General features: G+C 41.7%; 1 protein-coding gene across 1 annotated transcript in view; it reads right to left on the bottom strand.

The window, feature by feature from the left end:
* Positions 1-21,935, bottom strand: part of ADAMTS12 (ADAM metallopeptidase with thrombospondin type 1 motif 12) — a 216,923-nt gene that overhangs the window by 23,563 nt on the left and 171,425 nt on the right. Inside the window, exons 15-18 of the mRNA XM_060761364.2 lie at positions 17,955-18,199; positions 12,254-12,395; positions 7,024-7,150; positions 465-675 (exon numbers count right to left, since the gene is read on the bottom strand). Coding sequence (XP_060617347.2) covers positions 465-675; positions 7,024-7,150; positions 12,254-12,395; positions 17,955-18,199 — 725 coding nt within the window. The remainder of the gene's footprint in view (positions 1-464; positions 676-7,023; positions 7,151-12,253; positions 12,396-17,954; positions 18,200-21,935) is intronic.

The raw sequence follows: 21,935 nt of genomic DNA, 5'->3' as shown, positions 1-21,935 counted from the left end.
GCACCAGAGGACTGTCTGCCCTATTTTACTGGCACAGTTCATAACTGCCCAGTTCATGCCCTATCCTCATGATTTATTTAACTAAGCTTTGCATCTGTGTGCAGTACAGTGGTTTTATCTTAATGCCCAGGCTTCAATTAGAATTTACTGTAACTATCTGTTTCAGAACCAGTTGCAAAATTAGTTAAATATTTTCAGTGCTCTGCAGACCAATTGACAGGATCAAAAAGGACAGAGTAGCAGCTATCTTTTCCTGAGTCAAGAAAACAGTAGTTACCTATAATAAGACTGTTTTCTGTAAGCACAAAGAATGGTTTGAAGGCAAATGATGTGCTTCTTTTGCTGAAGTTAAGTTATGGATGGGCCACCGCTAGTACATATAAGCTCACAATTTACATAACCTGCTCTGAAGAAGAAGAGATAGATGCATTGTCAAAGAAAAATAGTTGGTCTTGAAAACACACCTCAGTCCAGTTGCTTACTGTCCAATCAGATGGACAGAGGACATCCCTGTTGCATGAAAGGCGAGTCTTTGGTTTCAGTAGATGCTGGCACTCTTCAGCAGGCAAGGCTTGCTCATCAATCCCCATGGCTTGGACACAGAGGACAGTTCTTTTCTTCTCTCCTGTTGGACCACAGGTAGTTGAGCATTTCTGCCATTCTCCTGCCCACCATCTGAAGAGCAAACCAAATGAGGTCAGGAAAGGGACATGGACACTAAATCAGAGGATGAACACTAGGAATACAAAGGACAGTATGAAAAGGAAGACGATTTGAAACAAGGTTGAAATATTCATGTTCCGAAGGTCCTTGCCATTTGTCAACTAATCAATAATACTCTCTGTGGTATATCAACTTCTGAGTACATAAATGCCCAACTCACGATGGTGGTTGAACTGGATAGTTAGCATTATCATCAATACTCCACTTAAGCATTTATAAGTACTGGATTATAACTGTACACACACACATACACACATCTTATCTTATTTACATTCCAGTGAGATCTGACATTGCTTCCAGTTTCTTAATGGTGTATCAAAGGAAGAAGGGACACACTTTCACAGGTCTGTTTGAATTAGTTCTGATGCTGTATCTTATACTCTATATGCCACATAAGGTTAATTCTGTATACATGACCAGAAGCTACATACTGTAATCTAGCCTGTAACACTACAGTACACGCTTGTCAACTAGTTCTAGATTCTGTCTGGTTACTTTCATAAACTTTTGGCAACCTTAGTGCCCAACTCATTTTAGTGGTTAAAACAGACAGTCAACTTTAACACTTTATTTAAGTGTCCTTAAATTTGGAAATTTCAGGATATTTCTATGGGAATTAAACAGGTGCTTTTAGTACCTTTTAAGTTATCTATTATAAGTATTCATAGACATGTGAACATATATAATTTTCTTAGAGTGAAACACAGACATAACTATGTCTGGGAGATGAGATTTCATTATATTCCATTAAATTAAGTGTAAGGCATCATTCCATTTTATTACATGTCCAGCAAGATTAATCCTTGATATTTCATTGCTTCTGTTTAATAGGCTTGGTAACATTAACAGCTGTAAAGACATCATTCTTCTGAACCATTTAACATACTTCTCCATCATAAAAATCACCGTTGTTGTTGTTGTTGTTGTTGTCGTCGTCGTCGTCGTCACCATCAAGTTCCATCATAATTTTATAGTTTCCCACATTGTCTGCTAAGATGTTATACAAACATTTCCTAAAAGCATTTGCTTGTAAACAATTCTGTCCCTTGTATATTCACAATCCCCTTAATAATATAATTCAGCCAGATATACATGACAGAATACATTCAAATTTGTTTGTGGAATTTACACAGTTCTAAAAGGCTTCTGTAACTACATATAATTACTATTTTCTTTGTATCTCAACTACATTTGTAATTCCTTATGAATATCTATAATTATTATAACTTTTTCAGTACCAGCCCAAATTAGCATTTTAGAGCAGTGTATTAGGACAGTTATCCATCTTTAGTTTCTCGGGAAGGTTGACATACATAACAGTCCTCTATGCTGGAGGCCAGCCTGATTTAGACCTTATCTCAGTTTCTTTTATCCTCTCCTATGATAACTCAACTCGTCTATTGACGAATTAAACCTGACTAGCTTGCAACTACATACTGGATTTGGTAAATTTAGTGAGTGTATGTACTGATGGTGCATCTTTCATGACAGGACAACGTGAAGGTTTTATTGCACAGATAAAAAATATTAACAGAGCCAGATGCTCTCATTTCTTTTCATTGTATCTTGGACCAGCAAAGCCTTTATGGTAAAGCTACCATTTAAAGTGACACTTTGCAATGAGTTATAACTACTCTTAGATGTATTCATGCAAACGCATGGCACCATCAGTTTTGTAACATGCCACATTCATACGAACACATCTATTTTATGAGCCAGTTTGGGGAAGTGGTTTGAGCACTGGATTATGACTCCATGACTCTGGAGAACAGGGTTCAAACTCAGCCATGGAAACCTTGCTCTTTCAGAGGAAAGTAAAGACAAAGCCACTTTGAACTAATTTTGCAAAGAAAGCCCTGTGATAGGTGAGTATAAGTTAGACTTGACTTGAGGGCACACAGCAACAAATGTATTTTATGCTTTGCTAATGAGTTCCTCAAGCCAATCAAATTTTGGAACTTGCATATTAAAAATCAACTGTCTCATCAGGCCGAAGGATTAATTTCTCCTTGATGATGAGATACTGAAGGTGGTTCTTTCCACGTTTGTATAATTACTGTAGACTACACCTTTGACATTTCCTAGGAAGTATGTATAATCCCTCTCCATACATTAATAGTGAGTTGATAAGCCTCTTAATCCTCTCTGAGTGAAAGCCAGCCTTTGCTAATTGCTAGTCTGGGGAATATTAACTGCCTCGATGGGAGAAAGAGGCTGTACAGGCTTTGCTCTCAAAATCTAAAAAAATTGCCTATTTATTCAAAAGCAAATAGATTTACCCATAAGAATTAGACAATCTATTAATGTCCACAACTTACTGCATGGCTAAAGATCAATTTACAGCAAACAGGGGCATTCTACTGGTTAATAAGCTGATAAACAAGGGTGGTATCTTCTAAGATGAAGAGTTCCTTACACTTGCCTTTTCTGCTTATTCCTTGTATTCACAAGCCATTCAGTGCATTCTGGTGCTTCCCAAAGAACTGAATAAATCTATTAGTTGCTGGGCAGCCATGTGTTTTACTTAATATGTGTCCTACTCTACTATATGAATGGCTGCTAAAGACCAGACCTCTATTTGAATGGCATTATTATTTTTTAACAGCTATCCGGTTCATATTTGGTACAAAGAAACATATAAAAGAAAAGGGGGAAGGAGGAGGCTCTAGAGAAGGTTTGTGTGGATACCATGGTCCACCAAAAAAATAAGTAAATGGATCCAAAGGTAAATCAAGCCTGAGCAATTCATAGACATCTAGGTGTCTAAACTGAGACTGTTGTGGACACATCATGAGAAGATATGACTCACCAGAGAAGAGAGTAATTCTTAGCAAGGGAGGATTAACTTGGAAAAGAGGAGGACCATATTACAGGGGTATAGACTCAATCAAGGAAGCCATAGTTGGGAATGTGGAAGAACTGACTAGAGCTATAGACAAAGAAGTGACTTGGAGATCTCTCATTCATAGAGGCAGCATAAACATGATGGCAATTGACAACAAGGAAGGGAAAGCTGCTGAAATAGCCCATCAACTATTCCTGGATATCGGACCGGGATGTGGCGCAGCTAGTTAATAGCCAGCTGCATTAAATCACTACTGACCAAGAGGTCATAAATTCGAAGGCGGCCCGGGTCGGAGTGAGCTCCTGACCATTAATAGTCTAGATTGCTGTTGACTTATGCAACCCAAAAGACAGTTGCATCTATCAAGTAGGAAATTTAGGTACCACTTTATGTGGGGAGGCTAATTCAACTAATTTATGACACCATAAAACCATCCGGCAGTGTCTGTAAGTATAAGGAAGTACTCCATCAAGGCCTTGGTGTCACAAGTGGATGGTGAAGTGGTAGCTCTCCCTGTGGCCAGAAAGCTGGAATGTTAAATTGTCTCTGTGTCTATATATGTTGTATATCTATGGCATTGAATGTTTGCCATGTATATGTGCATTGTAAGCCACCCTAAGTCCCCTGTGGGGTGGAATATAAATACTGCAAATAAATAAATAAATAAATAGCGTGCAGATCACCTGGTCAAAGAATTCTTCTCAAAAGAATACAATGGAATTTACTTTTATTTCTATAATTATTCGAGTTTGGACAGGGGAAAGGCATTTGTTGCATCCAGGTGGTCCTCCTGTATCTCATCTGTTAAGGCAAAATGAATCTTGAGGCTTTGGACTCGAGGGTTTTTACTGGAATCCATGTGGGAATCAGAAAAGTAAAAATAAATAAATTAAGAGATGAAAAGAAGAATGAAATTATAAGGGAGAGAGGGAAAGCAGGAAAAGCATGTTAATCAGTATTTTGGAATTCAGTAAGGGGACTTATTTCTGCAGGAAACAGAACTGAGGAGCATTGGAACATCCATATTTAGCAAAGGGCTGCTGTGAGGTTACTCCATACGGGAGTAAGTGAAGTGGACTACTAAGCATCAGTTCTGATGCATAATGGTCACCAAAGTGCACCAAGGGGATTCCCAAGAACATTCAAGTTACCATATTTAGCTTTTTAGTGTCCAACTGTGCAATGCAATGCCCTAAGTCCCATCTGTATAAATAAAAACACTTGTTTCCACTTATTTATACGCTTATCAGCATTCTCAAAGAATTCAAAAAGCTTCCAACTCCTTTTGTATGAGTTACATTCATTCTTCCACAGTGAAGTTTGCATAAATGGTAAGAGGAATTGGAAAAGTTACTTTTCTGGACTAAAGCAATCTACCAATTAGCCTAGTCATGCTGGCCGGGGAATTTTGGGAATATTAGTCAGAAAAGTGCCTTTTCCAAGTGCTGGCAGGTACTAGACAGCCATTAAATTACAATGCAGATCTGGCAAGCATCAAATAAATCCAATTTGGTGCTGCTTTCCACAGGGCAAAAGATCCCAATAGACTGTGTCTTAACCATTTAAGTCTGCAATCCTAGCCACACTTCCTTGGGAATTAATTTAATTTAGTTAACCTTACTTTTGAGTAAATATGCATAGAATTGTTGTTCTCCTTTTCCTGGCTGACTCTAGAACTCAATTTTCATTTCTTTTCAATCTAAACACAAAACGTCTCCGGCTTATGATCAGATATTACAGAGGCCAGTTGTTATCAAATCAGATTATACTGTCAGGTGGCTTTTCAGTAATTAGCTTTGGATAATCATTCCACTCATATACTTTAACAAACTGTTTACATGTTTAATGACATTCCAAGACAATCTTCCCACTGAGATGTTAGCAAAATAAATAACAAATTCTCTAACAGATGTTCAGTACATATTCTGTAACACCAGCAGAATCTGACCTAAAATTAATCACGGATGAATGATTAGACAAGATTAATATTCTCAGCCAAGGAAACCACCTCTGAGTTTTGTAATGGAAAGTTCAAGACATATTTCCTCCGAGCACAGTTGAAGTTTTTCATGAGTGGGTGGACAGTGACGGTTGACAATACAATAACAGGATCAAGCTGGAGAACGAAACCTACTTACTTAGGGTTATATCTGATTTAAATCAGTGAGGCTTACTTTTAAGCAGACACATCACGTTTGTATGTTGCAAAAAGTAACTCAGTCAAAGCAGATATGGTGTTATCCATGTTATCTGAGGCTGCATATTTGACTTTTAAATGCTAACAGAATGCACATCTCCACTGAGACCTATTCTTCCATCTCATGGTGAAGTGGAGGTGACCTTGAGATCTTGAAGGACTCTGGCACACTCCACCAGGTTGGGAGGCATCTATGCTTCACCACCGCAGTCTTGGACCAGCTGTCTTCAAGGTGAAATGTCCCAGATTCTCTGAATACAATCTATTTACTACCTTCTTATCTTTCTTAGGGGTCCCCGGTGGCGCAGTGGGTTAAAGCACTGAGCTGCTGAGCTTGTTGACCAAAAGGTCGCAGGTTCGATTCCAGGGAGCGGTGTGAGCTTCCGCTGTCAGCCCTAGCTTCTGCCAACCTAGCAATTCGAAAACATGCAAATGTGAGTAGATCAATAGGTACCACTCCGGCGGGAAGGTAATGGCGCTTCATGCGGTCATGCTGGCCACATGACCTTGGAGGTGTCTATGGACAACGCTGGCTCTTCGGCTTAGAAATGGAGATGAGCACCACACCCCAGAGTCAGACATGACTGGACTTAATATCAGGGGACAACCTTTACCTTTAACCTATCTTTCTTATTGAAACTTAGGAAGGTTACTTTTGGGGATTACAGCTCTTAGCATATCCAAAAGTTGCAGTAGAAAAAAAAATCCCTATAAGACCATTGTGTAGCTCTAGGTAGAAGGAGAGCTGGAAGTAAGAGACAGCGGCTTGTTTTAGAAGACTGACTACCTAGCAATTTAATAGTTGGAGTGAAATTGAAAAAGAGTAAATTGCCTCGAAACTAATTCACTTGTCTGCAAACCTGTTCCACACTATTATTCAACTCTTACGCTGTTTCATTACTTTGCTTTTTAATGTGGCATAGTTTTGTTTGCAATTTTTGTTTTCGTGCCTGTGGATAAAAATATAAATTTCTTTTGACAAATTATTATCCACTGTCGTAATGATTTGGAAACATTTTCTCTTTTTTCGTCTTTCTATGTGTGTGTCTTTGGCGAATAGTTTTCTCAGTGTGCTTCTTTGCCTTCAATTTCATTCTGTTTCTCTGTATGACTGTGAGTATATGCAACACCACTTTTCTTCCTTCCTTCCTTCCTTCCTTCCTTCCTTCCTTCCTTCCTTCCTTCCTTCCTTCCTTCCTTCCTTTGCTACATATATATGCTGTAAGTATGTCTGTGCTTATAGATCTATCTCTGTTACCTTGGTGGACAATCTCTTTCAATGCATTTCTTTTGCTTTCCATTTGGTTGTGTTTCTGGATCGCAAAACAGGGTTTTCACCACACCTTTCCCCTTTTTCACACAGCGGGCAGTTTGTCGTTGGAAGCCTACAAAGAAAGAATAAGTTGAGTTCAGAGCCAGTGGAGCAATGAGTGGCTTTTAATAGGTGGAGGATTCTAAGTGTGAGAGCAGCTGGCATACTCATGCCAGGCATTTGGGATCAATATTGTTAGCATCCTCCCAATGGCACAGATCCTCAGGAAGGCCATTGCTGACCTTGTTGGCTGCGTGATCCTGACAGCTGTAGTTAAAAAAGGCAACTTTTCCAAGTTCTGGTTATGCATAGAGTAGTTTCTTCAAGATCTGAAGGTGGGACTAGGAAGAAGCCCAGTCCAGGGAAGAGAATCCAGTTTTAGTAGAGGAGCTCAATCTAGGTTACGTGTGCAATATAAAAAAGAAGTTGAAATATATCAGAGGGAAAAGTGACTGACAGAAAGAAATTATAGTGTAAGTATCTAGTCTAGCATCTGAGGAAAAGGGCTAAGGCTGCATCCACTTTGTAGCATTACTGCAGTTTGATACCACTTTAACAATGCTATAGAACAATGGTTCTCAACCTGTGGGTCCCCAGGGCATTTTGGCCTACAACTCCCAGAAATCCCAGTTTACCAGCTGTTGGGATTTCTGGGAGTTGAAGCCAAAACATCTGGGGACCCACAGGTTGAGAACCAGTGCGATAGAATCATGGGAATTGTTTCATCTTCTCTGCTGGTGCCTTACCAAATTACCACTCCCAAGATTCTATAGCACTGGTTCTCAACCTTGGGTCCCCAGGTGTTTTTGGCCTTCAACTCCCAGAAATCCTAACAGCTGGTAAACTGGCTGAGATTTCTGGGAGTTGTAGGCCAAAAACATCTGGGGACCCCAGGTTGAGAACCACTGTTCTATAGCACTGAACCATGGCAGTTAAAGTGATGTTAAACAGCATTATTTCTACAGTATAGATGCACATTTAGTCTACGAAAGCTTATGCTACAATTTCTTTCACCCAGTTAGTCTCAAGGATGCTATAATCCCTTTGCATACTGATATTTCAGGGCCCTTCCACACATCCATATAACCTAGCATATCAAGGCTGAAAATCCCACAATATCTGCTTCGAACTGGGCTATCTGAGTCCGCATTGCTATATATTCCAGTTCAAAGCAGATAATGTGGCATAATTCAGGTGTGGAAGGGGCCTCAGACTTGCATGGCTTCAGGAAAGAGAAACCACTTTCTCATTGCTTTCTGGAAAAGTGGCAAGGAACAAAATTTTGTTTTCTGGTCAGCTGTCCACACTACATACATAAACATTAAGAACTATCAGGCACAATGAGAATCTGTCTCAGGCAGTAAATGCAAAAAGGCAGAATTGGGAACAGGTCAAATACTTTCGATACCTTGGTATTTGCTATAAATATAACCTGCCGTGGCTCTCACAGCAATAAGAAGTAATGGCTTCTGCACAAACTAACATTGCAGCAATATATTGTTCCCCTACCCCATCATTAATGCCATGCGAGTGTGGAGTCATGGCAGCATATCTTCACATTTTGATTAATCCCACCCTGAGAAGAGCTTTGGTACACTGAAAGATAGAATATGTTGCCATCAGCATTTTGGGATGGTAGATATTAAAAAATGGAATTTTCTAAAAGAGTTTGTTCTTATTACTGGGTCTCTGTTTGCTTGCCCCAAATATGATAATATAAAGATAAAATACAGGAATTCCATTTTTTCAGCGTATTCTCAATAACAACGGTGTTATAAAATTCCATATCTTCTGAACAACTCTGATGCATTCATTTGTGAGACTGTTGCAAATTTTATCCTTGAGATTAGTAACTTTTCATAGAATCATAGAGTTGGAAGAGACTCTATGATTGAACAACTGCTTTGAACTGATCTGTGTCCTCTAGCGTAGTGAAGGATGCTACTCTGTCACTACGGTTAAAGGAAGATTCAATTGAGAGTCCAATCAACCTCTGAATGGGGAACAACCGACGAAGGCAACTTCACCCTCACCAGAAAAATGTCTTGCATTGGACATGACCTTTAGCAACAACCAATTTCTAATGCCCATCTGACTCAAGCAAATAGCTAATTGTTTATCCATTAATGTAACAAAAAGAGGAAAACCAGGGCATGTCTTAATTAGCCATCTAACTTAACATGTCACAAAGTAATTTCCTTTAAGTCATTATCATAAAATGAGTAGAAATGTCTGGGAATCGGAGCAATACATTGGGCATCTAGCAAGATTCGTGCAAGGACAAGGTAATTAAAAAAGAACTGAATAGCTCTCATCACATTTTTAACAAGAGCAGTGTTTCTAAAACTCTGCTTTTCCAGGTGTTTTGGACTTCAGCTCCCAAAAATCCCAGCCAGTTTACCAGCTGTTTGGAATTGTGGAAGTTGAAGTCCAAAACACCTGGAATAGCAGAGTTTGAGAAACACTATACAAGAATATTGTTGCAAATATGTACACATGTGCTTCAGCTACAAGTACTACTTCAGTTATAGCTAGGCAGGTTTCCCAGGTTTTGATTGTAAAGCGTTCCAATTAGTTTTGAGGAATCTGTAAAAAATATTTTTAGGACACTTTTAGAAGGCCCCTGGCAGCATGGCTACTAGGGAATTATGGGAAATACAATTGAGAAATAATTGTTTCAAGCTCTGGAACAGACAAAACTCCTTTGAATATTGGATTAATGTATATGTTCACTACATACCCCACAGCAGTTCCCAAATCTTAAACCCGTTAAAGTATTTTTGTTGCCAGAAGAAAAGGACAAGTGGGTACCACCATTCCTTACAAAATCTGGTTAACTAGTCTAGTTGTTGAGTTTGTTTTGCAATGGTGACACACTGCATTTCTCTTCATACCCCACCAACAGCATCTACCTATTAGTAGGGCCTGCTCTAGATTCATATTTAGTTGCACCACCATTTTACTTTTTAGAGGTTCTATATAACCATCACAACAGGCAGAAATTAATCATGTAACGTTTTTGAAAGGCTGTATCTGTACATTAGGAAAGGTCTACTACTATCAAACAAAATATAGTATTTTCTTATTTCTGCATATTCTTACTTTTGGTAAATTAATTTGGAAAAGAATCCACTTTTTAGAACATCCTAACGAATGAACATCAATCCAAAGAAATCTAAACTGCTTTACATGTCTAGTTGCAGGCTGATATGTGTTTAGATTAACCTTAGTGACAGACACATTTGCTGTTGATTCTCAGCCTCAGTCCATTGCAATATGAGAGTAATAACAATGCAATAAAATAGTTGCAAAATACTCGCAATATCAGCTTTTTCAGATGTCACCACTAAGTTTGGTTTCTTATTATAGGAATCCGCTTATATACTCTTCTTCTGTTTCTTTTGGGAGGAGGATTTAAAAGAATAGGAATGTCATGCTTAGACAAACCTCAGCTCATCTGGACATCTGAATTCAAACAAACTATGGTTTATCTTAATGGCTGTTTGTTAAAACTAGCCCATGGGTTGCAAAGTTTATCAGTTCTAAATAGCTACAGTTCAGATTAGCAATATTTTATAGTTCAGTCCATTTAATTATGTTAACTGGAAATAGAAGTAGGTCACTAGTAGAAATCACCATGATGTGAGTGTGTGTCTGAGAGAGAAATCAGATGAGAAGAGGAATTACCATGCTCTTAACAGGAGGTGGCAGCAGAAGTAAGGAACTCTGTCAGCTCCATACAATGTGTGGGTTCCTTCTAGCCCAGAGATAGGAAAACTACAACTATTTTAAACAGCCCACCTTACCCCAAAGTGCCCCAAAGGCATGTTACAAGGTAATCGACCCCCCAAACTAAAATCAGCCCTATAAACAGCCTAAAATAGTCAGAATTGGAATATTGTGTCCAATTCTGGGCACCACAATTGAAGAAAGATATTGACAAGCTGGAATGTATCCAGAGGAGGGTGACTAAAATGATCAAGGGTCTGGAGAACAAGCCCTATGAGGAGCTGCTTAAGGAGCTGGGCATATTTAGCCTTAAGAAGAGAAGGCTGAGAGGAGATATGATAGGCATGTATAAATATGTGAGAGGAAGTCACAGGGAGGAGGAGCAAGCTTGTTTTCAGCTTCCCTGGAGACTAGGACGCAGAACAATGGCTTCAAACTACAAGAGAGGAGATTTCATCTGAACATGAGGAAGAACTTCCTGACTGTGAGAGCCGTTCAGCAGTGGAACTCTCTGCCCCAGAGTGTGGTGGGGGCTCCTTCTTTGGAGGTTTTTAAACAGAGGCTAGATGGCCATCTGTCAGGGGTGATTTGAATGGAATATTCCTGCTTCTTGGCAGGGGGTTGGACTGGATGGCCCATGAGGTCTCTTCCAATTCTATGATTCTATGATTCTATGAATCAGAGACTGATAGTTATGTCTGATTTTATTTCTCCCCACATGGAAACTACCTTATTTGAAGGGCATGCAGCCCACTGTGTACATGATGCCCATGTTCTCTCCTCAGTTGCCCATACCATGGCTAGTAGCTACTCCACAAATGATCTCAGACTGCTGAGATCAAAGAACGGTAGCTGAGAAGTCAGCGATGAATGCTTACATCGTGTATCACGCACTACTCCTGGCTTGTACAATCACTTTAACATTAATGGATGTATATTCATCTTCTGCTTTGATCCCTCCACAGTGGCATGCTAGAAAATGTCATCAGTCACTGCTGGCTATGGAGAGTCTTAAAGGATTATATAAATGTTTGACAAACAACTTTTTTGTTTTCTTTAAAAAACATTTGCTTCCTATTTTTGAAAAGCCTGTGAAAATATTTTTGATTGTTTTTGTACAGCAAGATGGCAAATGTTCACTTAATTAAATCAAGGGAGAGAGTGGGGGGAAACTGCCTGTTTTGTTGACAGGAAGGGCAAAATTACATGCTAAATTGTTTAACATCACATCCAACCAATCACTGATAAGCAAGCTCCTGAAGTGGCTTCCAATATGCTGATTCTCTCTCCAGGATGGCCTCTCCAAGGGCATGTGGTTCAAGACAGGTGTTAATTAAATTCCATTTGTCAACCCCTGAGCAGTCTATTTGTTCCTTAACTGTCATGCTGTTAAGATAATGAATGGTGAGGCCAAAGCAGCTGGCAAGCGGCGCTGGTGTATTCTTACCACGTCCACAAGTCACACTGCAACCTGTCCAGCTCCCGTACTGCCAGAAATACTCCGGCTCTTCCACCTCATTCTCTGAGCTCCAGTCTTTACGGACAGTATATTCATATTTTATTCCAGGGTTATTCTCCTGAAAGAGTAGCTGAAAAAAAAAACCCAGCATGATCTCATCTATATATGATCACAAAAGAGTAGCAAGAAAACATAAATGCAAGACAGCTTCATATTTGGAAGGGGAGCAAAGATGGGCAATTGGTGGTCCCTTAAGATGGTGATGATCTCAGACTGCCCTCAGTCCAAGACAAGATGCCAATGGTTGGGGATTATGGAAAGTGTAGTATAGGGTTACTTAAAAAGAAGGAAACATGTTCTTCAACTCTGTAAAAAGTTGTGGCAAAAGTCTCCTGTCTCCTTTTAGGTTAGTGAGAGACAAACAGGCACATTGATTCTCTTGTTTTTATGAGTTACTTATTTACTTACTTACTTAGGCGATCCCTCGTTGGACGAGTAAGATGGTCTTCCATTATGGATTTCCTTGTGGGTCCGTATGTGGCTGTGGAGCCCTATTCTTGCTCTGCATCTTCTTCCGCAGTGAGGGCATTGGTTTCCAGGTGGAAGGTGGTCCGGGTCGGGGTTGGCTTGACGCGCCTTCCTCCTGGCACGTTTCACTCTTTCACCCTCCACTCGTGCCTCCTCAAATTCTGCAGCACTGCTGGTCACAGCTGTCCTCCAGCTGGAGCGCTCAAGGGCCAGGGCTTCCCAGTTCTCAGTGTCTATGCCAGAGTTTTTAAGGTTGGCTTTGAGCCCATCTTTAAATCTCTTTTCCTGTCCACCAACGTTCCGTTTTCCGTTCTTAAGTTCGGAGTAGAGCAACTGCTTTGGGAGACGGTGGTCAGGCATCCAGACAACGTGGCCGGCCCAGCGGAGTTGATGTTGGAGGACCATCGCTTCAATGCTGGTGGTCTTTGCTTCTTCCAGCACACTGACGTTTGTCCGCTTGTCTTCCCAGGAGATTTGCAGGATTTTCCGGAGGCAGCGCTGATGGAAACATTCCAGGAGCTGCATGTGACGTCTGTAGACAGTCCACGTCTCACAGGCATAGAGCAGGGTTGGGAGGACAATAGCTTTATAGACAAGCACCTTGGTCTCCCTACGGATGTCCCGGTCCTCAAACACTCTCTGCTTCATTCTGGAAAATGCTGCACTTGCAGAGCTCAGGCGGTGTTGTATTTCGGCGTCGATGTTGACTTTGGTGGAGAGGTGGCTGCCAAGGTAGCGGAAATGATCAACATTTTCTAATGTTACACCATTAAGCTGTATCACTGGCATTGGAGAGGGGTTGGCTGGTGACTGCTGGAAAAGCACCTTGGTTTTTTCAGTGTTCAATGACAGGCCGAGTTTCTCGTATGCATCTGCAAAGGTGTTTAGAGTGGCTTGTAGATCTTCTTCTGAATGTGCACAGACGACATTGTCATCAGCATACTGGAGTTCTATAACAGATGTTGTTGTAACCTTGGTTTTGGCTTTCAGTCTGCTGAGGTTGAATAGCTTGCCATCTGTCCGATAGATTATTTCCACTCCGGTGGGAAGCTTCCCATCAACAAGGTGAAGTATCATAGCGATGAAGATGGAGAATAGAGTTGGGGCAATAACACATTCCTGTTTGACACCGGATTCCACTTTAAATGGGTCACTTTGGGAGCCACTGCTGTCCAAGACTGTTGCCATCATATCATCATGGAGGAGCCGCAGGATGTTCACAAATTTGCTTGGGCACCCGATTTTGTGGAGGATGGTCCAGAGAGCGCTGCGATTCACTGTGTCGAATGCCTTTGCAAGGTCGATGAACGCCATGTACAGAGGTTGGTTTTGTTCCCTGCATTTTTCTTGGAGCTGTCGTGCAGTGAAGATCATGTCCACGGTTCCTCTGGAGGGGCGGAAGCCGTTCTGGGATTCTGGGAGGGTGTCTTCTGAGAGGGGCAGAAGGCGGTTTGCAAGGATTCTTGCGAGGATTTTCCCAGCAGAGGTTAGAAGGGAGATACCTCGATAGTTTCCGCAGTCTGTTCTTTCCCCTTTTTTGAAGAGGGTGATGATGGTGGCATCCTTGAAGTCTGCTGGGATTTTCTCGGTCACCCACACTTTTTCTATGAGCTGGTGGAGTTGGTGTGTCAGCTCAGGTCCTCCCTCTTTAAAGATTTCAGCAGGGATCCCGTCTGGTCCACTGGCTTTGTTATTCTTCTGCTGGCTGATGGCATTGCTGACTTCTTCCAAACTGGGCAGTGCTGCAAGCTCATCCCTGGTTTGTTGTTGTGGGATTTGTGAGAGGACCTCTTCGGCCACATTGGAGCTGCGGTTCAGGAGGCTTTGGTAGTGTTCTTTCCAACGTAGTGCAATTGAGTTTTGGTCCTTCAGGAGTCTGGTTCCATCTGATGAGCGTAGAGGCTGTATGCCATGGTTTCTTGGTCCGTAGATGACCTTTGTGGCTTTGAAAAATCCCTGAGCATTATGGGTATCTGCCAGGTGTTGGATTTCTTCGGCCTTCTTTGTCCACCAGATGTTCTTGAGTTCTCTTGTCCTTCTTTGGACCTCAGCTTTTGCACTGGCATAGATCTTTTTCTTAGCAGCACAGTTGATGTCTCTCTGCCATGCTTGGAAGGCTTTCCTTTTCTTGTCAATTAGCTGTTGGATCTCGATGTCATTTTCATCAAACCAGTCTTGATGTTTCTTGGCTTGGTATCCAATAGTTTCTTCGCAGGCTTGGATGATGGAGGTCTTCAGTTTGTTCCAATGTTCCTCAACATTTTCGGGGTGTACTGTGGGTAGATGGTCCTTGAGTGCTGTTTGGAGATGGGCTCGTCTGGAGGGCTCCTGGAGGGCTTGGGTGTTCATTTTGCACCTTGTCTTCCTTCCTTGGAGTCTGCGCTTGGGAGCGATCTTGATAGCCATCGAGGATCGAATTAGCCTGTGGTCAGTCCAGCAGTCGTCAGCACAGCAGTCGTCAGCACCTGTCATGGCTCTTGTGAGGAGCACGTCCTGGCGGTCTCTGGCGCGTGTGATTACATAGTCTAAGAGGTGCCAATGCTTTGACCGGGGGTGCTTCCATGATGTCTTGAACTTGTTTTTCTGGCGGAAGAGCGTGTTGGTGATGACAAGGTTGTGCTCCGCACATTTGGTGAGAAGCAGGATGCCATTTTAGTTGCTGTTTCCAACCCCGTCTTTTCCTATGGTCCCTGGCCACAGGTCGAAGTCTCGCCCGACTCTTGCATTGAAGTCCCCCAGGAGGATGATTTTGTCCTCCTTAGGTATCCCCGATAGGACGGTGTCCAGCTGACAGTAGAATTTCTCCTTGATGTCTTCGTCAGCATCTAGTGTTGGTGCATAGGCACTTATGATGGTTGCCCGTTGGTTTTTGGCAAGATCGATTCGGAGGGTTGAGAGTCGTTCGTTGATGCCAGTGGGTGCTTCGGGCAGATGTTTCATCAGATCATTTCTAATGGCGAAACCAACTCCGTGCATTCTTTGGTCTTCTTCGGGCAGTCCCTTCCAGAAGAAGGTGTAGCCTCCTTTTTCTTCCTTCAGCTGTCCCTCTCCTGCTCTCCGGGTCTCCTGAAGGGCTGCTATGTCGATGTTGAAGCGTCCCAGCTCCCTTGCAATGATGGCAGTTCTGCGTTCGGGGCGTTCACTGCTGCTGTTGTCCATCAGAGTCCGTACGTTCCACGTACCGAAGTTCATTTTCCTTTTTTGGCCGCAGGGTGGTGACCCCACTGGACGCGGCAGTCCAGTCAGGGATAAGTGAGGCAGACTATGTTTAGGGCACCTTTTCTAGCCCCCTCCCCGTGTGGGGTGAGCAGAGTGGGTCCTAAAAAGGGCTGCTCAGTCGCGGATACAGCTGCCGAACTACTCAACTGCCTCGGACCTTGAGGTAGAACAACTGAGTTCGTACCCACCGCCCATGTGCCAGTCTGTGACTAGGGGCTTCCAGATTTCACAGTCCTGCCCCCGTCGCCACTCGCTGATCGCCATGGGACTTTGGTTGCTTGGTTTTTATTTTCTTTGGAAGACGCCTGTGCGTGGGTTTTTTAAATGGGTGGAGGTCAGTGCACAACTGATCAACACACAGACTTCACAAAGTGAGGTTCCACTGGTGATGTAGTTTAACACAATGACCGTGGCTTCTCAGTCTGTTGCAGCCTCCTTCCGCCTTCGCAGCCGTTGTAACATGTGCCATGTTATCCTCCGCCTGCTCCACCATTGAGGTCTTTGGGTCTTCGGACTGTGCTTGGTCTGGAACCTCCCCCGCAGCCACTCCTGGGAGTGCACGACTCCAGTTGCTGTGCCTACAGGTTCATCGGAACGCGCAAGCCCCCTCACCACGACAAGGTGACAGTCCATCGAGGGGTTTTTTATGAGTAACCAGCTGCAGAAGATGGCATATTGTCTAAGTATGAAGTATTTATACAGAAGAGGGAATGGTGGCATATACATTAGTGTTTCCAGAACTTTTAACAGTAGTCTGCTAGGCAGGACCCAACAGGGAACAAGATATGCAGGAAGATGTTATCTGTTGCTGGTTGTGGCACTGCCAAAGGCATAATAGATAGCTACAGGACTGGTTCAAAAGATAGTAACTTTGCACATGAGCCTCATCATAATGGGATGAAAAACTTTCACTCATTGAAATCCATCCATCCCTTTCTTTATATCTTGATTTTCTTCCAGGTTGGGACCAAGGTAGCTTTACTTATGATCTTTCACATTGCATAGCTATAATGCTATATCAGTGCCCTTTGCTTTAGACCAGGCCTGGGCAAACTTTGGCCCTCCAGGTGTTTTGGATTTCAACTTCCACAATTCCTAACAGCCTATCAGCTGTTAGGAATTGTGGAAGTTGAAGTCCAAAACCCCTGGAGGGCCAAAGTTTGCCCAGGCCTGTTTTTGATGTCTACTCTTTTCAGTTATAGACAGAACTCATGCAATCAATGCAAATTAAAATAAAACAAACGTTTAAATATGACCAAATTAAAACAAAACCAACTCAAAATTCAACAACTTAAAAATAGAATTGATTTAAAGCAAAACCGATTTATCATTTAACAAATTTAAGATACAACCAACTTAAAACTGAATCAAAAACAGTACCATGCCATAAAAGTCCCCATCAAAATTCGTTTCCAAATGCTGGCTGGAAAAGAAAGATCTTAATCAGCTGTCAAAAGAAACAAAGAAGTTTTCCTAACTTCTCTTCTTGTTCTATTGGTTTCATTATAGAATAAGAAGCCCTCAGTGGCGCAGTGGGTTAAACCCCTGTGCTGGCAGGACTGAAGACCGACAGGTCACAGGTTCGAATCCGGGGAGAGGCGGATGAGCTCCCTCTATCAGCTCCAGCTCCTCATGTGGGGACATGAGAAAAGCCTCCCACAAGGATGATAAAAACATCAAATCATCCAGGCGTCCACTGGGCAACATCTTTGCAGACGGCCAATTCTCTCACACCTGAAGCAACTTGCAGTTTCTCAAGTTGCTCCTGACACGACAAAAAAATAAATAAATTATAGAATAGGACTTTCTTGATGGCTGCTTCCAAAGTGTGGAAGCAGCCATCAAGAAAGTCCTATTCTATAATGAAACTAATAGAACAAGAAGAGAAAACATCATTCTATCCCCACAACCATTTGCTACAGCATATGATGCCCTGACACACCTGCAGCCATACAGATTCATTTGTAGGTCCAGGAGCAGTGAGGTTTTCCAGGTCTCCTTTTCTCCCATACTGAAATATCGTTCCTGCCACTTTGTAGTCTCCATTCCATTGGATAATGAAGCCCCCATTCAGATAATACTTCTCTGGATTCTCACTCCGTAATGCAAGGAAATTCCCTGCTTCTGCCACTTCGATCACCTTGATATTCCTTGCGCCTTTTGGAATCCGGCCAATATCAACGTAACCTAGGTGGAAAACATCCACAGTTTTAGGTAACATATAGGGAAAATGTACCCACTGTAACAACAGTAGCAGAAACAGCACCCCAAATAACCAAACCAAATCTAAATGCAATTTTCTGAATCAGCACCTCAAATAACCAAACCAAATCTAAAGATGACCAAAAACAGATTCATAATCCTTTTGGTACTAATGTTGGGGAGTGGTCCCTAGTCAAAGTGGTCCTTGGTCAAAAAAGGTTGGGAACCACTGTTTTAAACTGTTAATTACTAAAGCTACATAACTGAATTCTCTTCTTTTGTTTCCCCATTCTGTGTAAAAACTCTTAAGATTTTCTTTACATTGTGAGAGTACAGACATCAGTCTACTTAATCTGCACATAATTTCATATGTTTTCTTAGAGGATTTTACAATAATATGTGATGGTGCAGTTGCATATGAATAAAAATATTTGAGGAAAAGGGCATTCTCTGTTTTGGAGCAATGTAAAGAGCAAGGGTTTTCCTCCAGTCTTTGAATAAAGGAGGGATGCCAGTTTTACTCCTTCTAAATATATGTATTAAATGTTATTAACAGCTGGTGCCAGATAATTACATGTGCCTTTTTAATATCAATCGCAAGGTTTTAAATGAATGAATGCACAACTTAGTGCAGAGTTGGTTAATTTAAATGATTCAGTCATGAAGACTTTGGCACAATTCCTGGATCCTGTGTCCTACTGTAACAGCCTCAGTACATTTAATTGAAACAACCACACGTTCACCCACTGCTTCCCACTCCTCTATTCTTTCCTATCTTGAACTGAAAGTATCTATTTGGTGTGATCAGAAGCAGTGATTCCCAAAACTCAATGTGTTTAGCTCCCAGAATTTCTTTTCATTGACCAAAATAGCTGAGACTGCTGGGACTTGAAGTTCAACGTATCAGGAGGATCAGAGTTTGGGTATCACTACTAAAACACAATGAAAAATATGAAGGTGCAATGAGCCATTACACAAAGCCTTTAACAAAATGCTAGAGAATAAATGCTTCCCTCATCTAAGATGCTCCATTCCTTCCTCTTACTTCCCTAAAGTTCTCAATTCTATCCCATTGGTTATAATTTTCCCCATTTAGTATTACATTTGGAAGCAAGACAATTATTTGTGGGATCCCCATTATAACCTCCAGAACTAATGGTATTAAACACAGCTGGGAACCAACTGTTGCCATCCAGATGTTGGATTGTTACTGGAGATATTGTTCATTATGGTTCAAAAGCTACATGACAAGCTTTGAAAAATGAAACTCTTGAGCAAGGGAAGGACATGATAACAAAGACTATAAGGCAAAACTCTGCTATCAAAATGACAGGCTAATTTAAACTTGAAATGTTTAATACCATTAGTTCTGGAGGTTATAATGGGGATCCCACAAATAATTGTCTTGCTTCCAAATGTAATACTAAATGGGGAAAATTATAACCAAAAAACAATGTGTTACTTTGGGTTGTTGTAGATTTTTTCAGGCTATATGGCCATGGTCTAGAGACATTCTCTCCTGACGTTTCGCCTGCATCTATGGCAAGGATTCTCAGAGGTAGGAAAGTAACAATAATGTGTTACTTTTCCAAGATGATAGAGTTGTGAACTGACCACTCAATTTGACAGTTGGTGATTTTTCCCTGATTCACTGCCCTTGAAAATGTCTATAGATTTAAACTTAAAACTGAACAAAGGGTTGGCTGTATCCTAATTAATGACACTATTGGTTCATATCAACACAACATATTCTAGTCTGAAATTTTGACAAATCCCCACTAGAAAATTAAGAAAATCCCCAAGACAGCGATAGAGGAGAGAAGAGGGATTGATGGCTCCGCTGCCATTTCCCCCTTCAATTGGGAAACCTACCTTGCGCCACTGCTGAGGTCTCTTCATTGGAGTTGGGGGTGGACCCACAGTGGGATCCTTGGTGTGGGGTTGGAACATGCTGCATATGCAGGCTGCTTGCCAGGACTTGCCCTCCATTGCATTTGCTGGTGGCCTTGCTCCGTAGCTGTGTAGGCCCAGAAAGGTACTGGCAGGCATGGGTGCTTTCTGGGTCTCCACACCACACATGCACTCTTTTTCCAAGGAGACTGCATGTGTGGCATGCACGCCCAAAGAACCCATGCCTGACAAGGCCTGCATCCAAATGCCTCTTACCCAGTGCCCAACTGCAGGCCCTGGCAGGTGCTGGTGCTTTGGGCCTGTACATCACACAGTGATGAGGGAAATAGGAGTGAGAAATGGTGGTGGAGCTGGCAAGTTTTTACCCTGAGAGCAATCCTTCTTCTCTCCTTTAAAACTGTGATGCCGAAAAGTAGGCTTGGTTTGCTTGGATCCACTCCTGCCTGCTTTTGCATTAAGTTTATTTTCATCTTGGGAGAGGCTTTTCCATTCCATGCCTCCAAATGAACAAAATAAACTAATGTAATGGGAGAAATGGATTTTGTGCATATGACTATCAGAAAGTACTATTAACAATGCAAAACAATGGTGGCTGTTGCAGATCAGAATCACATTTGTCTAATTTCTGCCTCCCTTTAAGTGATCTTCTGTAGCTAGTTTCAATTCTGCTGCAGCAATATCCCACTCAATTATTGATCTTAATTGAGTTCAAATAATCCCTCCCAAATGCACTGCGACAATATGTGAGGGGCTTACAGAGTTTTGTGGATGAGCCTTGTATCCTCTCATTCATGTGTTTACAGCAGCTACAGATGTCCAATGTTCCTACCAAGTGTATTTAGGACTCTTTGTTATGATATGAAGAACACTCACACATGTACTCATAGCTGACAGGAAAAAATTATCTTGACAGAATGAATGCCATGGCTCAGTGCTATGAAACCATGGCAGTTGTGCTTTTGCCAGTTCTTTAGTTTTCTCTGAAAGAATGTGGATGTCTTACCTCACTAGAACTCCCTTGATTTCACAGCTTTGAGACATGACAGTTCAAATGGTTTCAAGCTGCATTAATTCTTCAGTGTCACCCATGTCAACAGAATGGTCAACTGTCATGAAATTTTTAGCATTCCAGGATTTACTGGGAAGGGAGGATTGTTTGCACAAAAAACTTGGGATACACAAAAATGCATTCTTCTTAGTGAATAAAGTGGGAATCAAACCTAAGTCTTTGAGTGTGTTGTTTTGGTTGTTGTGGAGGCTGGAATTATTTACCTTTCTTCTGCAATGAACAAAATACCTTGAAAGGCCACCTTTCTCTTGGTGCCATCACCATTGACATGTCTATGTAGTGGTTGGTGGAGAACAGAGGTGATCAAGAAGTGTCTGGCTATGTGACTATGATCAGATGCATAATGTTGGAGACATCCTTAAGATGTCCCAGGGTTCATCTGAAGGTCCCAGAAGATGGCCTTCTTCTGTGTTTGGCTACAGTCACAATGCCAGGTACTTCTTGGCTGTTGCTCCATCTCCACCAGCCCCTAAATGGGGAAGAAAGCAATATAAAAGTTGTTTTTTCCACCAGTGAACATGGCATAGTCCTGGAGAGAACTTTATGCCATGTCTCCTTGAGGAAGGGTCACAGTCATCATGAAAAATGCACACGGGTTCTCATGTCACCCAGTACGGAGAAAACTTTTGAAATGCTTCACACTTGCATATGAGAACAAGCAAAGCAAATATTTACATTCCTAATCTTTGGATCCATATCATATAATCCAGCGCATATTTACATAGTCAAAAGTATTAATGT

Source organism: Anolis sagrei, chromosome 2, assembly GCF_037176765.1.
Source record: "Anolis sagrei isolate rAnoSag1 chromosome 2, rAnoSag1.mat, whole genome shotgun sequence".
Lineage (NCBI taxonomy): Eukaryota > Metazoa > Chordata > Lepidosauria > Squamata > Dactyloidae > Anolis > Anolis sagrei.
Note: the sequence above shows the minus strand (reverse complement) of the source record. Positions and strands in the feature narration are given on the sequence as shown.